We start from the raw sequence: 15,848 nt of genomic DNA on the forward strand, positions 1-15,848 counted from the left end.
TTACCTCGTATCTACCCCAGCGCTTAGTACATGACCTGGCGCACAGTAAGCACTTAAATACCATTTTTTAAAGAAACCAAGAACCAACAAACAGGACAGTCGAGCGTCTGATGGCTCCGTGGTTACCAGGGACTCAGAGAAGCCGAGCAAACCCTGTTTGGGCCCGTGGAGAGGTTCGCACACCCCAGATGGTGAACATTTGGCTGGTGGGTATCCCAGCCTGCTCCACATTACACGTGAAGGGCTTAATTCTATATTCCACAAGGTTGCTGACCACCCGGCCGGACCACCCGGCCCTAGCGGACAAGATGCGGGGCGGGGACACCCCAGTTCTGCTACTGTCCTGCTGGATGACTTTGAAGAAGTCACTTCACCTCTCTGGGCCTCTGGTTTCCTCATCTGGAAAATGGGGGAGTATAAGATCCCTGCTTAGATTAAGAACCCCAGCAGGGGATAGGAACTGTGTCAAATCTGATCATCTGCCTCTACCACAGTGCTTGGGTGCACGGGAAACGGCTTAATAAATACCATTATCATCACTACTATTATTTCATAACCCACCCAGGGATCCTTTACCTTGCCAACAGCCAGTCCTCCAACCACGGACAAGATCACCCCACACACTTTAATCACCAGGGTCTAGAATACAGAGAAGGTTTCGGTGAGCGCACCCGAAGGCATTTGTGCCTGGGGAAGTTGGGGAGAGATTAGCGGTGGATTGTTCTAGGTGACAGGTAAGAGATGCAAGAGGAAAAACGTTCTGTTACTGAAGCTGGGTGTTCCCCTTGGCTTATGTCGACTCCTTGGCTTGCCTGGCTGTGGAAACTGGAGAGAGAATGAGTCAGAGAGAGAAAGATAGAAAGAGAGAGAATGTGTGTTTTTTGAGTATATGCACACAGATGCGTGTAAGTTTGTGTTTGCACACCTGTTGACCAATATGTATACGGAAAGGAATCAATCAACGGTATTTATCAATCAACGGTATTTACTGAACACTACTGTGTGCAAAGCCCTGAACCATCCTCTTGGGAGAGTAGACAAAATCCCTACCTACAAGGAGCTGAGAGTCTAGAAGGGGCAGTCAGACGTACGTAAGTAAACTACGGATATTGATGTAAAGGCTGTGGGGCGGAGGGTAGGGGGAATATGAAGGAAGCCCATATACTTGACATTTACCAATATCATATATAGATTGAAGGCCCGGTTAGGGGACTTGTCTACCAACTTTGCGGTATTGTTCTACTGTACTCTCCCAAGCACTCTGCATAATGCTAGGTCCAAGGAAGCAACGTGGCTTAGTGGCAAGAGTCCGGGCTTGGGAGTCGGAGGTCGTGGGTTCTGATCCTGGCTCTGCCACTTGTCAGCTGCACGACTTCGGGCAAGTCGCTTCGCTTCTCTATGCCTCAGTTACCTCATCTGGAAAATGGGGATTAGGACTGTGAGCCCCGCATGGGTCAACCGGATAACCTTGTTTCTATCCCAGCATTTAGCACATAGCAAGTGCTCAACAAATACCACCATTAATTAAATACACAGTAAGCACTCAGGGACTCACAATGGCCAAGACAGATGGGGGGGAGTGCCTTCCTCTTATCTTAGACTGTGAGCCCCATGTGGGACTGGGATTGTTTCTGACCTGATTACCTTGTATCTATCCTCACATCGGTACTGTGTTTAGCACATAGTAAACTCATAATATCACTATTCTTCTTCAGATTTTATTCCCCCTACTGAGGAAGTCCCAAAGAGGGAATTAGTTTTTTAATCAAGTACTCCAAAGCCTCTGGGGGCTTGGGAGGAGGGGCCTGGCCTCACTGTGAGCCTGGGGGACCAGTGGCCAAGAAGGTCGCTGAGCCCCTCACTGGGAATAGGGACCATGTCTAATTCCCACCTATGTAACCTCCCCCAGTGTTTAGTACGGTGCTCTGCACCCGATCGGCGCTTAACAAATCCCACTGCTCCTCTCAGACACTTTACCTTGAGCCGGACCACATGGGGGATCTTGACGCCATTGAGGTAGCACTTAATCTGTGGGATTCCACTGCCTGCGGCCACGGGCTGGAAGCAGAAGGGAGAGCCGATGAGCGCCGAGCACCGGGCCGGGCCCTCCGGAGTCCCAGCCCACAGGTTTTGTTGTGGGCAGGGAATGTGTCAGTTTACTGTTATATTGCACTCTCCCTAGCATTCAGTTCAGTGCTCTGCACACCGTAAACGCTCAGTAAATACGATTGACTGACTGACGTTTACACAGCCCCTTCCCTGGTCTTGGAGAGTGGGGTCCAGGCGACCGAGTCCCGTGGTCCTCGGCCTGCCCTCGGTGAGGCAGCTCCGGATTCTATTTTGGCAGAGGGAGAGGGCCTGACTAGCCAGAGGCTGGTGCTGGCCACGGCCCTTCCAGCAGGTCAAGAGTAGCACGATTAAAACGTTTCTCCCCCTTACTTAGCCTGCAAGCACCACGCGGGACAAGGGCTGTGTCCGACCTAATTAAGCTGTACCTACGCCAACGCTTAGAAGTGTTTGACACATCATAAGTCTTTAAATACCATAAAAAAAGGTTCTTGTGTGCTCTTCAGGTCAAAGGGCACTGGTCAGGAAGTCGGGAGAGGTAGCCCCTTGTCCCCATTCTCGCCCACCCTTGCTGGGGCGAATGTGTGAAGGCCCATCTTTCCCGAGCCCCATTTTATCTGTGAAAAGGACCACGGGACCACTGCAATACCCAAAGGGAGGATGCTGCTTAGAACACAGCGGTTATTATTCCACTAAACGGGAGTCTGAATGCCAAGCTTCACCCCCTTCCCTTCCCAGGAGAGCCTCACAGATCTCCAGAAGTCACGGGAAAGCTCTCTGGGGTGGAATTTTGCTTCGGGGACTGGAGTCTTACCTCTACAAACGCCACAATTATGGAGCCAACGATCACAAAGGCGGAATTCAACGTGGCCCAGAGCAACAGAGAGAAAGACAATCCCCCTTTCTCTGTGAACTTGTCGATATCTGGGAGGCTTGTTAAGGAGGAATCCAAACACAGGGAAAATGAAAGAAGACCATCCATTCAGTGTTTATCGCGTGGCTACGTACAGTACTTAAGTGAAATCACGACGAAGTGAAAAGACCTAATTGCTGCCCTCAGAAGTTTACCATCTAGTGGGGGAGACAGACACGAAGATAATTTACAGAGAAGGCTGTGTGCCGAGCAAAGTGCTAAGAGTGTGGCAGAGGACCACAGAGTGAAGAGGCCCGCTTCCTGCCCTTGAGGATCTTGCAATCTAGTGGGGTGACAGGCAGAGAAAGGACTCAGTAAGATGAGGCAAGCAGCATTGCCTAGTGGGTAGAGCCCAGACCTGGGAGTCAGAAGGACCTGGGTTCTAATCCCGGCTCTGCTACATGTCTGCTGTGTGACCTTGGGCAAGTCGCTTCATTTCTCTGGGCTTCAGCTTCTTCATCTGGAAAATGGGGATTAAGTCTGTGAGCCCCACATGGGGCAGGGACTGTGTCTCACCTCTTTACCTTATATCTACCCCATTGCTTAGAACAATGCTTGGCACATAGTAAGTGCTTAACAAATACCACGATTATTGTTATTATTACTATTCCTTGAATCCCTGCACTGCCAGCCTCGGGGCCCATCCCCTTAGCCCCTCGGCACGATCCCCTGCAGGCCACGGGCCCCGTCTCTCTGCTGGGCTCCCGGCCGGGTGGCGCCTCGGAGGATACTGTCTTTGACCACTCTGTACTTCAGCCCCGCCAGGTTCTCCACCACTATGTCGATGAAGCAGGCCACGAGGCCGGTCAGGATGCCGATCATGGCACAGATCACCCACCGCTTGATCTCCACAGTGCGGAAAGCCTACGAAGGGCGAGAGAGCCATTAGCCGTGGTGGGGAGGAGGAGGCCGGGCACTGACTTTCCACGCGGTCTGAGCCTGCCCGGCTGGATCGCCAAGCTTTGCTGAACACGGCCTTGTTTCTGGGGCTATGGAGAGGAGTGGGCCAAGTTTTTGATTTTTTTCCTATCATGCGGGCCAAAGTGACAGCAGTGGAGGGCCTTCGACTGGGAAGTCGTGCCAATCCCATATGGGATTTCTCCCTCGTTGAGGGGGCGGCCTCGGTGAGCTGGAGAGGAGAAGGTCCGGACCTAAGAAACAGCTGCTTCGGGCACAGAAGTCACGAGGGGAAGCACGGAGCTCCGAGGTCAAGCCAGGTGTCACTGGCTCTGGTCCTCGGCAGGTCTAGCCAGACAGTGGCTGGATGCCTAACTCCACTCCCCACAGAGCCCTGTTCAGCCATCATTATTCTAGACTGTGAGCCCATTGTTGGGTAGGGACTGTACTTCCCAAGTGCTTAGTACAGTGCTCTGCACACAGTAAGCGCTCAAGAAATAACGACCGAACAAATGAATACGTGACCCAAGGGATTCCTCCACGCAAAGTGGATACCGGCTTCCCCGGCCCTGTGGGTCAGAGGTCGCCCAACTCACCGTGTGATTGATTCTCCGCTCCTCTTCCAGGAATAGCTGGTTTTCACTGTTGTCATAGTCCAGGCTCTGAAACGGGCAGAGGGACCAATCGGCCCGGTGGCCAGACTCACCTCCTCAGCCTGAGTTTCACAGGGGACCCCGGGAGCCCGATGGGCAGCAGGGAAGAAAGCGCTGCCGGCTCCTCGGTGGGAAGGCCGTTCCCAAGAGCTGGTGCCCAGAGGGAATAGAGCCGGTCAGGGTCTCCTCGTCACCCACCGGGGTTGGGGTCTCTCTTAAGTACGAAGGAAGCCGAAGCCGCTTTACGTTAACGGCGAGATCTGGGGCGATAAGGAACGGTGGGAACTGAGGAGATGGATCCGTGGGGTGAGACGTCGGCCCCTTCCCCACAAGGTAAGGCGGTGCTCCCGGACCAATCCGGAAGGGACCCCAGGGGCGGCAGTGGACGAGGACAACCAGACCCATGCCCTGCCATCTGTCCTCTACATCACTGCCTGACGCTTCTGTCCCCGGAAGCACCGGTCTGGAGTCCAAACAGATGGTTTTTCTGGCCAAGAATACACATACCCATGCACACACTCAGACTCACCTCAGACTCAAGCCCTGGCCCAGTGGCCATCCACAGTCCGAGCCATCAGGGAAGCAGGCCGGAGCGAAGGGATAGGGGAGGCCTGGGGGGCCACAAGGAAGACTCACCTCGTACTTCAGGGACAGGAGCTTCTCATTGTGAGGGATCTCCTTGGGGAAAGGGTGAGGTGTGTCCGTTTCCTGGGGAAGGAGCGAGAGACAAGGGGAGATAGGCTCACTCAGTCCGCTCTTATTAAATGTGAGGAGGGGACAGGGCTGGGGGAGACAATCAAACTCAGGGGGTCTGGGGGAGAATCACTGTGGATAGAGCAAGGGCCAGGGAGTCAGAAGATCATGGGTTCTAATCCTGGCTCCGCCACCTGTCTGGTGTGTGATCTTGGGCAAATCACTTCACTTCTCTGATCCAGTCCGTTCCTTTGAGAGTAGAATTTTGGGCCCCTCCTCTGGATTGGGAGCCAGGACTGACCCAAGGGCCAGGGTAAAGCCAACCAAGGGAAGGGAGGTGGGAGACCATTCAGACCCTGAGTTTGGCTCCACGTAAAAGCAAAGTTGAGGCAGTTGCCTGAGCTAATTATAGCCTCTTCCGCTCTTGAATTCCCACAGTCAACATGAAGACCTTGGTGGTTTTGACACTTCCATTTTTCATGGAGGAAAGGGCAGAGGCAAGAGTCTGGACCCCAGTTCCTCCCCTCCCTCAATTCTTACCTTCCCCGCACCCCACTTCCAGCCCCTGGAGTCTGGGGATGGTGACGCCCAAAGATCCCAAGGATGGCATTGACACGGGCTGCTGGTAAACCCCAAAGGTCAAAGGAGACCAGAAGGAGAGCTAGCAGCTCACCCCAAACACAAGAGAAGCGACGTGGTCTAGTGAGAAGCAGGGTGGCCTAATGGATAGAGACCGGACCTGGGAGCCAGAGAAGCTGGGTTCTCAGTCCGCCTCTACCACCTATCTGCCATATGACCCTGGGTAAGTCACTTCACTTTGCAGTGGCACAGTTACCTCCTTTGTAAAATGGGGAATTCAGGCTGTGAGCCCCACGTGGATCATAATAATAATAATTGTGCGGTATTTGTAAAGCGTTTACTACGTGCCAGGCAATATACTAAGCCATCGAGAAGCGGTGTGGTGTAGCAGAAAGGGCATGGGCTTGGGAGTCGGAGGACGTGAGTTCTAATCCCAGTTCTGCCACTTGTCTGCTGTGTGACCTTGGGCAAGCCACTTAACTTCACTGTGCCTCAGTTACCTCATCTGCAAAATGGGGATTAAGACTGTGAACCCCATGTAGGACAACCTGATCACCTTGTATCTACCCCAGTGCTTAGAACAGTGCTTGGCACATAGTAAGCACTTAACAAATACCATCATTATTAAGCGCTGGGATATAAGTAAATCAGGTTAGACAGAGTCCCTGCCCCACACGGGCTCAAAGTCTTAATCCCCACCTCATCATTAACCCCACCACTGCACCAATGCTTAAAAGCACTTAGTAAGTGCTTAAAAAATACCATAAAAATAACCAAAGAAAAATAAACCAATAAGAGTCATGGCAGAGTTCCCACGGGGCAAACAGTGGCCCAGCCCTCCCTTCAAGTCTGGCTTCCTGCATGTCACGGTCACAGATACCTAGCTGGTGAACTGGCCCCAGAGAACTGGGTCACAAGGAGCATTTTCTTGGGAACGAGATAAAATGGTTCATTGGGGCTCCCGACTTCTGATGGGAAAAGAATCGTCCGTTATCAAAAAGATGCTTTTCTCTAGGTTACTGTGGACCAGAAGGAGTCATAGAATTATTAATGCTATTTATTGAGCATCTACCGAGTGCAGGGCATTGTACCAAGCACTTGGGAAATGCAACAGAAACCCCAAGAAATTATCTTTGCTTATTAGGAGCTTCCACTCTAACATGGAGGACAGTAAGACAGACAGAGAAATATCTGTAAGCAGGCCCTCAAGACAAAGGGAAGGAAAGAATGGACTCAATCGATCAATATTTTTTGAGCGCTTACTATGTGCAGAGCCCCGGACTAAGCGCTTAGGATGGCTTAACAGAACCGAGTCGAGAGACGGGATCCCTGCCCACAAAGAGTTTCCAGTTTAGCAGGGGGTGGAGGAGGATGTGAAGGCATAGGGGTCAACAGCACTGTGGTGCTCCCAGCCACTAAGATACGAGCCCGTGGCCCAAGGCTCCCCGGCCCGGTTGCCCGTGACCCTCACCGGGTCCAGAAGGTCATCGTCCAGCTCCACGTTGCTGAGTTGCCCGATGCGGAAGAATGCCGACTGGGAGGGCTGAAAGGGTGGGGGGGGGGGACCAAGAAGAGTTAGGGTGAGTTGGGGGGTGGAGACACGATATACATGGGTTTATAATACACAGGGGTCCGGGTCACACGACATTAGCTCCCGGGAAGCTGACGACGACGGCATCTTCAACCAAAAAACCTGCAACGGCTATTCACCTGTCTTTGCATCAGACAGAAATTTCTGACCATTAGGCTTCCTACTTTCTCTCCCTCTCCCACAGCCCGGATCTGGGAGTCAGAGGACCTGGGTTCTAATCCCGACTCTGTTACTTGTCAATCAATCGCATTTATTGAGCTCTGTGTGCAGAGCACTATACTGAACGCTTGGGAGAATGCAATACAACAGCGTTGGTAGACACGTTCCCTCCCACAACGAGTTCAGACACTGGGGGGGTGAGAGACGGGGACTTTGCCTGTTGTCTATCCGTGAACAAATCAATTCACTTCTCTGGGCCTCGGTTCCCTCTCTGCTAAATGGGGAGTCAATACCTGATGTTTCTCCAACTTAGACTGTTAGCTTCCTGAAGGGCCTGGTTATCTTGTATCTACCCCAGCACCTAGTAGAGAAGCAGCGTGGCTTAGCGGAAAGAGCCCGGGCTTGGGAGTCAGAGGTCATGGGTTCGAATCCCGGCTCTGCCACTTATCAGCTGTGTGACTGTGGGCAAGTCACTTAACTTCTCTGTGCCTCAGTGACTTCATCTGTAAAATGGGGAATAAGACTGTGAGCCTCATGTGGGACAACCTGATTACCCTCTATCTACCCCAGCGCTTAGAACAGTGCTCTGCACATAGTAAGCGCTTAACAAATACCAACCTTATTACAGTGCCAGACACATAGTAAGCACTTAAATACCACAATTATTCTTCTTCTGTGCCTAGCCACTTGGATCTGCCCCCTTTAAGCACTTGATAGTTCACCTTCCGCCCCACAGCACTTACTGAAACCTTCAGGGCATGTCACCTCCACCCTCTTCAAAAGTCTCCAGTGGTTGCCTATCAATCTCCATATCAAACAAAAACTCCTCCCTGTTGGCTTCAAAGCTGTCCATCCCCCTGCCCCCTACCTCACCGCCCTTCTCTGGTGCCGCTCACCTCCTCCCTGGGCCTCCTTCTCGCTTGTCCCGCCGTCGACCCCTGGCCCACGTCCTACCTCTGGCCTGGAACGCCCTTCCTCCTCACAAACTAGCACCCTTCCCCTCTTCAAAGCTCTCCTGAAGGCTCACCTCCTCCAAGAGGCCTTCCAAGACTAAGCCCACCTTTTCTTCAGCTCCCCCCCTTCCGCGTCACCTGAACTCGCTCCCTTTGCTCTACCCACCCTCTCCCCGCCCCACAGCACTTACGTATATATGTATACTTCTATAATTCTATTTATTTATATTGATGCCTGTTTACTTGTTTGGATGTATGTAGATTATTTTTATTTATATTGAAGCCTGTTTACTTGTTTTGAGGTCTGTTTTCCCCTTCTAGTCTGTAAGCCGGACGTGGGCAGGGATTGTCTCACTTTATTGTTGAATTGTACTTTCCAAGCGCTTAGTACAGTGCTCTGCACATAGTAAGCGACCAATAAATACGACTGAATTAATGAATGAATGCATAATCTATCTTAATATCTGTCTCCTGTTGACTCTAAATTCCTTGGAGGCAGGGAATTATGTTCTTCCAAAGGTGCAGCCAAGGGAAAGAGTCAGATGGAGTCAGAAAAACCCAAGTTTTAATCCCATCTTGGCCGCAGGGTGACCTTGGGCAAATCACTTACCCTCTCTGTGCTTCTGTTTCTTATCTGTGACATGAGGATAAGATGCTAACTTTCCCTTCCCATTCTTGAGAGCGTGAGCCCTGTGTGGCAGCAGAGATAGGGTCTAATCTGATTTTTTAAAAAATAATATTTGTTAAGCACTTACTAAGTGTCAGGTACTGTTCTAAGCACTGAGGTAGGTACAAGTTAATTAGGTCAGTCCTGCATGGGGTTCAGAGGGATGGTTTTAAAGCCCTCCTTCAGTTCACCCCCTACCTCCCATCACCCATCTCCTGCTCCAGCCCAGCTCGCACACTCCGCTCCTCTGGTGCCAGCATACTCGCTGTATCCCAATCTCCTCTGTCTCATCGGAGACCCCTTTCCCATGAGCCTGGAACTCCAATCCCCTCCATACACACTGAACCACCCCTCTCTCCACCCTCGAGGCCTCATTAAGGTCACACCTCCTCCTAGAGGCCTTTCCTGATTAAGCCCTATTTTCCCCCAGCTCCCTCTCCCTTCTCTAAGCATATCAATCCATAACTTTTGGACACCTGATATCCGCCCCACCGGCAACCCCACAGCCCTTCCGTACCTCTCTTTAAATTATACTATATAAAGTACTTATTTATTCATTTTAATATCTGCCTCCCCCTCTCGACTGTCAGCTTGTTATGAGTGTGGAATAGGTCTGCTAATTCTGTTACATTGTCCTCTCCCAAGCGCTTCATACAGTGCTCTGCACACAGTAAGCGCTCAATAAATACGGCTGAATGAATCAACGAACATAGTAAGTGCTCAACAATAGTAGCTCAATAGCATGCTTAGTAGACTGGTTCTAATCCCAGCTTTGCCTCATGTCTTTTGTGTGACCTTGGGCAAGTCACTCAACTTCCCTGGACCTCAGTTACCTCATCTGTAAAAAAATGGGGATTAAGACTGTGAGCCCCATGGGAGACGGGGCCTGTGTCCAACCTGATTAACTTGTATCTACCCCACCGCTCAGACCACTGTTTCATTCATTCGATCGTATTTATTGAGCGCTTCCTGCGTGCCGAGAACTGTACTAAGCTCTTGAAAAGTACAATTCAGCAACAGATAGAGACAATCCCTACCCAACGACGGGCTCACAGTCTAGAAGGGGGGAGACAGATAACAAAACAAGTAGACAGGCATCAATATAAAGAGAATTGTAGATATAGACACACCTTTAATAAAATAATAAATATGTACATATATACACTGCTTGGTGCATGGTAAGAGCTTTACATGTCTTATTATTATTCGAGGCTCTTTCCTTTTTTTTTTTTTCTAGAAGTCTCAGGTTCACTTCTACTTCCGTGTTTCCCTTCTGGGTCAGTGTGACTCTCACCCACTCACTTCCCCATCAGATGGTTCCATTGCCGGCCCAAGTTCCTGGAGAAAAAATCCCCGCCAGCCCCGAGGGCTCATAGAGGACACCCTTGCTGACTGAGTTTCAGTCTGACCGGAGGTACCTCCCGCCCAGCGATCAGAAGATCAGGCCGTGGGAGGCCAGCCCTCGAGTGGTGGTATCTGTTAAGCGCTTACTCTGTGTCAGGCAATGTAATATTATTATTAATCATATTTATGGAGCGCTGTGTGCAAAGCACTGTATTAAGTGCTTGGGAGGGCGCTCTGTAACATCAAACACATTCCCTGCCCATGACGAGCTCACAGTCTAGAGGGGGCGACAGACATTAATATACACAAATAAGTGGATAAAGAAATGACAGATATATAAAGATGTATACGTATGTGCCGTGGGAAAGGGAGAGAGGACAAATAAAGGAGCAAGTAAGATTGGCGCAGAAGGGAGTGGGATGAGAGGAGAGGAGGGCTCAGTCAGGGAAGGCTTCCTGGAGGAGACGGGCCTTTGGTAAGGCTTTGAAGAGGGGGAGAGCAATTATCTGTCTGATATGGGGAGGGAGGGACTTCCAGGCAGGGGCACCACACGGGGTGAGGGGTCAACGGTGAGAAGGTACATCGATGAATCCGTCTCATTGGTCCACCCCTCCCTGGGTGATAAACCCCAGCTGTGACAGGGATCGTGTCTAGTCTGTGATTTTCGTACCACCCCCAGTACTGAGTACTGTGCTGGGCACATAGTAGGTGTTTAACAAAGATCATAGATTCACTCATTCATTCAATCATATTTATTAAGCACTATTGTGGGCAAAGCACTGTACTAAGCATTTGGGAAAGTATAATACAACAATAAAGAGTGACAATCCCTGCCCACAACGAGCTCATGGTCTAGAGGGATGACTCCGGCACTCAGTCAATCAGCGGTTTACTATGTGCACAGCGCTTGCGACAGTCGGTGGACCCGATCCCCACCCACAAGGGGCTTCTTTCATTCGTTCATTCAATCGTATTTATTGAGTGCTTACTGTGTGCAAAGTACTGTATTAAGCGCTTGCGAGACTACAATATAACACCAAACAGACACATTCCCTGCCCACAGTGAGCTCACAGTGTAGAGGGGGAGACAGATATTAATATAAATAAATAAATGACATTTATAGATAAGTGCTGTGGGGATGGGAGGGAGGATAAATGAAGGAGTAAGTAAGAGCAGCACAGAAGGGAGTGGGAGAAGAGGAGCGGAGGGATTAGTCAGGGAAGGCTTCTGGGAGGAGAAGGGCCTTCAATAGGCAAGGAACAGAGCGGCTAATTCGGTTGTATTGTCCTCTCCCAGGCACACAGCACAGTGCTCTGCACATAGTAAGGGCTCATTAAATACCATTGATTGGTATTGGTGGAGGGCCAGGGGTGGCTCCTTTCCAACAATAGAGTGGGACGGGGAGAGGCTGGAAATAGCTGTTAGGACCTTGGTTCTAAACCTGACTCAACCACTTGCCTGCTGTGTGACTTTAGGCAAGTCACTTCACTTTTCTGGGCCTCAGTTCCGTCGCCTGTAAAACACTGTTTGAGACTGTGAGCCCCACGTCGGACAGGGATTGTGTCCAACCCAATTTGCTTGTATCCACCCCAGTGCTTAGTACAGTGCCTGGTACATAGTAAACGTTTAACAAATAGTATTATCATTATTATTACAGAGCACAGGCCCGGGAGTCAGAAGGACCTGGGTTCTAATCCCCACTCAATCACTTGTCTGTTGTGTGACCTGGAGCAAGTCACTCGCTTCTCTTTGCCTCAGTTCCCTCCTCTGTAAAATGGGGGTTAAGACTGTGAGCCCCACGTGGTACAGGGACCACAACCAACCTGAATAGTTTGTATCTTCCCCACACTTAGTTCAGTGTTTGGCACATAGTAAGTGCCTAACAAATACTATAAACATACAACAAACCACTGATCAACTACTTGCCTGTCTCCTCCAGCAGACACTAAGCTCCTTGAGAATGAGGATCATGTCTACTAACTCTCATGTAGTTTCCCAAGTGTATAGTACAGTGTTCTGTGCACAGCAAGTGCTTGAAAAATACTATCGATTTTATGTGTGTATCTATAATTCTGTTTATTTATATTGATGCCTGTTAACTTGTTTTGATGTCTACCTCCCCCCGGCTAGACTGTAAGCCCAGTGTGAGCAGGGATTGTCTCTCTTTATTGCTGAATTGAACTCTCCAAGTGCTTAGTACATGGCTCTGCACAGAGTAAGCATTCAATAAATACGATTGAATGAATGAATATTGATTGACCCCTACATGGAGCAGAGAGACACTGTGCTGTGACACGTTTGGCCCATCTCTACACTTCCTTTCTGCCCTCAGCAAACCAACCAAGCGAAGACTCTCCACCTGCTACTCCACACGACTCTCAACATTAGCCCGCCCAGCCCCAGCCCTGCCAGCCTGGCGCAAGGCACGTTTGGAGCGCCAGGAATAAGAGAGGTGGGGGACGAAAGAAAGTTGCCACGGTCACGAAGAGCCGGCCGGACTCCATCTCAACCGAAAGAGCTGCAGGTGAAGAGTTAGTTTGGAGAAACCGGAGGTTGGCAGGATGGCTTGGGGGTGGCTGTGCATTTTCCTGCTAGACTGTAAGCTCCTCGAGGGCAGGGCTAGTGACTTCTAACTGTACTGGACTCTCCCAGGTGCTCAGTACTCTGCTCTGCCCATAGGAAACGCTCAATGCACACCATTGCTTGACTTCCCGTTCTTGGGAGTAAATCGATTCTTACTGATTGATCCACTCCATGCCTGGCAAAGTTCTAGATGCCGCAGACAGCCCCGCCATTTACTTATCTTTATTTATTGTCTTTATTAAACCCCAGCCTCGGTCCTTGCATACATATAATAATAATAATATAGTATTTGTTAAGCGCTTATGTGTGAAGCACTGTTCTATGTGCTGGGGTGATACAAGGTGATCAGGTTAGCCCATGTGGGGTTCACAGTCTTAATCCCCATTTTCCAGATGAGGTAACTGAGCCACAGAGAAGTTAAGTGACTTGCCCAACGTCACACAGATGACAAGTGGCAGAGCCGGGATTAGAACCCACGACCTCTGACTCCCAAGCCCGGGCTCTTTCCATTGAGCCACGCTGCTTCTCTTGCTTATTCAGTCTGTCCATTCAAGTACAGCATGTTGTAACGGATTGAGCCTGGGCCTGGGAGTCGGAAGGCCATGGGTTCTAATCCCTGTTCGGCCACTTGTCGCCCTGGGCAAGGCACTTCATTTCTCTGCGCCTCAGTTCCCTCACCTGTAAAATGGGGATAGGCACAGTGTCCAACCCCATTTGCCTGTATCCATCCCAGTGCTTAGTTCGGTGGCTGAGGCATATTAAGTGCTGAAAAAAAAACTAGAGTTATTAGTATTGTGTGTGGATTGTGATGGTTCTATTTGTAAATCCAACAGGATTGTAACTTTCTTGTGGGCACGGACCATGACACTCTTTTCCGTTGGATTTTTCCAATTCCTTAGGCAGTGGCTGGCACCCAGGGGCACTCAACGAATATTTTACTATCACTGCTGTGGTACACTTTTTTAGAAAAGCAGCGAGGTCTAGTGGAAAGAGCCCGGGCCTGGGAGTCAGAGGACCTGGGTTCTCATCCTGGCTCTGCCACTTGTCTCCTGTGGGACCTTGGACAAATCACTTCACTTTTCTGGGCCTCAGTTCCCTCATCTGTGAAATGGGGATTCAGACTGTGAGCCCCATGTGGGACATGGATTGTGGCCAATCTGATTTGCTTCTATCCAGCCCCAGCACTTAGTACAGTGTCTGGCACATAGTAAGCGCTTAATAAAAACCTTTTTTTTTTAAAAAAAAAATGTTTTCAAAAGCTTCAGACTGTAGCCTGCACTTTTTCTTCCTTTCAATTCTCTTTTGTGTCTCTAAAACTGGGCTTTTTTTTTTTAAGGTGATCTGTTAAGCATTTACTGTGTGCTGTGCTGAGCACTGGGGCAGACACAGGCTTAGCAGATTGGACATATTCCCCATCATTCATTCATTCGTATTTATTGAGCGTTACTGGCTGCAGAGCCCTGTACTAAGCGCTTGGAAAGTACAATTGGGCAACAGATAGAGACAATCCCTACACAACAACGGGCTCACGGTCTAGAAGGGGACATGGGGCTCATCGTCTTAATCCCCATTTTACAGATGAGGTCACTGAGGACCAGAGAAGCGAAGTGACTTGCCCAAAGTCACACGGCGGACAAGTGGCCAAGCCGGGATTAGAACCCAGGACCTCATGACTCCCAGACTTGTGCTCTTTCCGCTAGGCCACGCTGCTTCTCCTTGAAAGGGTTTTTCCATGGAAGGATTTTCTTCATTTAAGTTACCACCCTAGAGCCAATCCTGAATTTCTTCTACCCTGACGAAAAGCAATTAATTGGCTCTGCATTTTTGTCTTTTCCAGCCACCTGATCTTTCCTCTGCTGGCTCACCCCTGCATCCCATGACCGGAGAGAAAAGCAGACATCACACCATTCTGCCAGCTCTCATCTGAATCAAGACACTGGGAGGTGGTAATAATAATAACAACAATGGTATCTGTTAAGCACTTACTATGTGCAAAGCACTGTTCTAAGCGCTGGGGGGATACAAGGTGATCAGGTTGTCCCACGTGGGACTCACAGTCTTAATCCCCATTTTACAGATGAGGGAACTGATGCACAGAGAAGTGAAGTGACTTGACCAAAGTCACACAGCTGACAAGTGGTGGAGCTGGAATTAGAACCCACGACCTCAAGCCTGTGCTCTTTCCGCTGAGTGACGCTGCTTCTCGAGCCGCATCTCTCAAGAGCCTCATTCATTCATTCAATCGTATTTATTAAGTGTTTACTGTGTGCAAAGCACTGTACTAAGTGCTTGGGAGAGTACACTGTGGTAACGATATTATTACTGCAAATAATGAAAACCCTTATAATATAATAAATATAATACGAATATCTAAACATATATCACATGTAAATATAAATACATAAATAAATATAATATTGTATATTATAAATATAAAATAACACAATAAAATGATAAACGAAATAATATTATTGCTAATAATAAAAACCCATCGTAGTAATGATATTTTTTAAGCTCTTACTACGTTCCAAACACTGGGACATCAGCTTGGACACAGTCCCTGTCCCACATGGTGCTCACAGTCGAAGAGGGAAGGAGACTAGGAATTTACTCCCCAGTTTACAGAAGAGGAAACTAAGGCGCAGAGAAGTGAAGTGACTTGCCCAGAGTCACACAGGAGACAAGTGGGAGAGCCGGGTTTAGAACCCAGCCCTGCCACTGGACACCACTTAACCTCTTCAGACCCTC

The 15,848-nt window shown here is 49.6% G+C and overlaps 1 protein-coding gene across 3 annotated transcripts in view; it reads right to left on the reverse strand.

The window, feature by feature from the left end:
- Nucleotides 1–15,848, reverse strand: part of CLCN7 (chloride voltage-gated channel 7) — a 39,529-nt gene that overhangs the window by 21,193 nt on the left and 2,488 nt on the right. For 2 of the 3 annotated variants that reach the window (XM_029048963.2, XM_029048965.2), the window contains exons 2-8: nucleotides 7,274–7,345; nucleotides 5,167–5,238; nucleotides 4,474–4,539; nucleotides 3,712–3,844; nucleotides 2,882–2,991; nucleotides 1,978–2,058; nucleotides 577–639 (exon numbers count right to left, since the gene is read on the reverse strand). In XM_029048963.2, the coding sequence (XP_028904796.1) occupies nucleotides 577–639; nucleotides 1,978–2,058; nucleotides 2,882–2,991; nucleotides 3,712–3,844; nucleotides 4,474–4,539; nucleotides 5,167–5,238; nucleotides 7,274–7,345 (597 nt within the window). The remainder of the gene's footprint in view (nucleotides 1–576; nucleotides 640–1,977; nucleotides 2,059–2,881; nucleotides 2,992–3,711; nucleotides 3,845–4,473; nucleotides 4,540–5,166; nucleotides 5,239–7,273; nucleotides 7,346–15,848) is intronic. The other variant, XM_029048964.2, reaches the window with a different exon arrangement.

The sequence above is a fragment of the Ornithorhynchus anatinus genome, chromosome 21 (assembly GCF_004115215.2).
Source record: "Ornithorhynchus anatinus isolate Pmale09 chromosome 21, mOrnAna1.pri.v4, whole genome shotgun sequence".
Classification (NCBI taxonomy): domain Eukaryota; kingdom Metazoa; phylum Chordata; class Mammalia; order Monotremata; family Ornithorhynchidae; genus Ornithorhynchus; species Ornithorhynchus anatinus.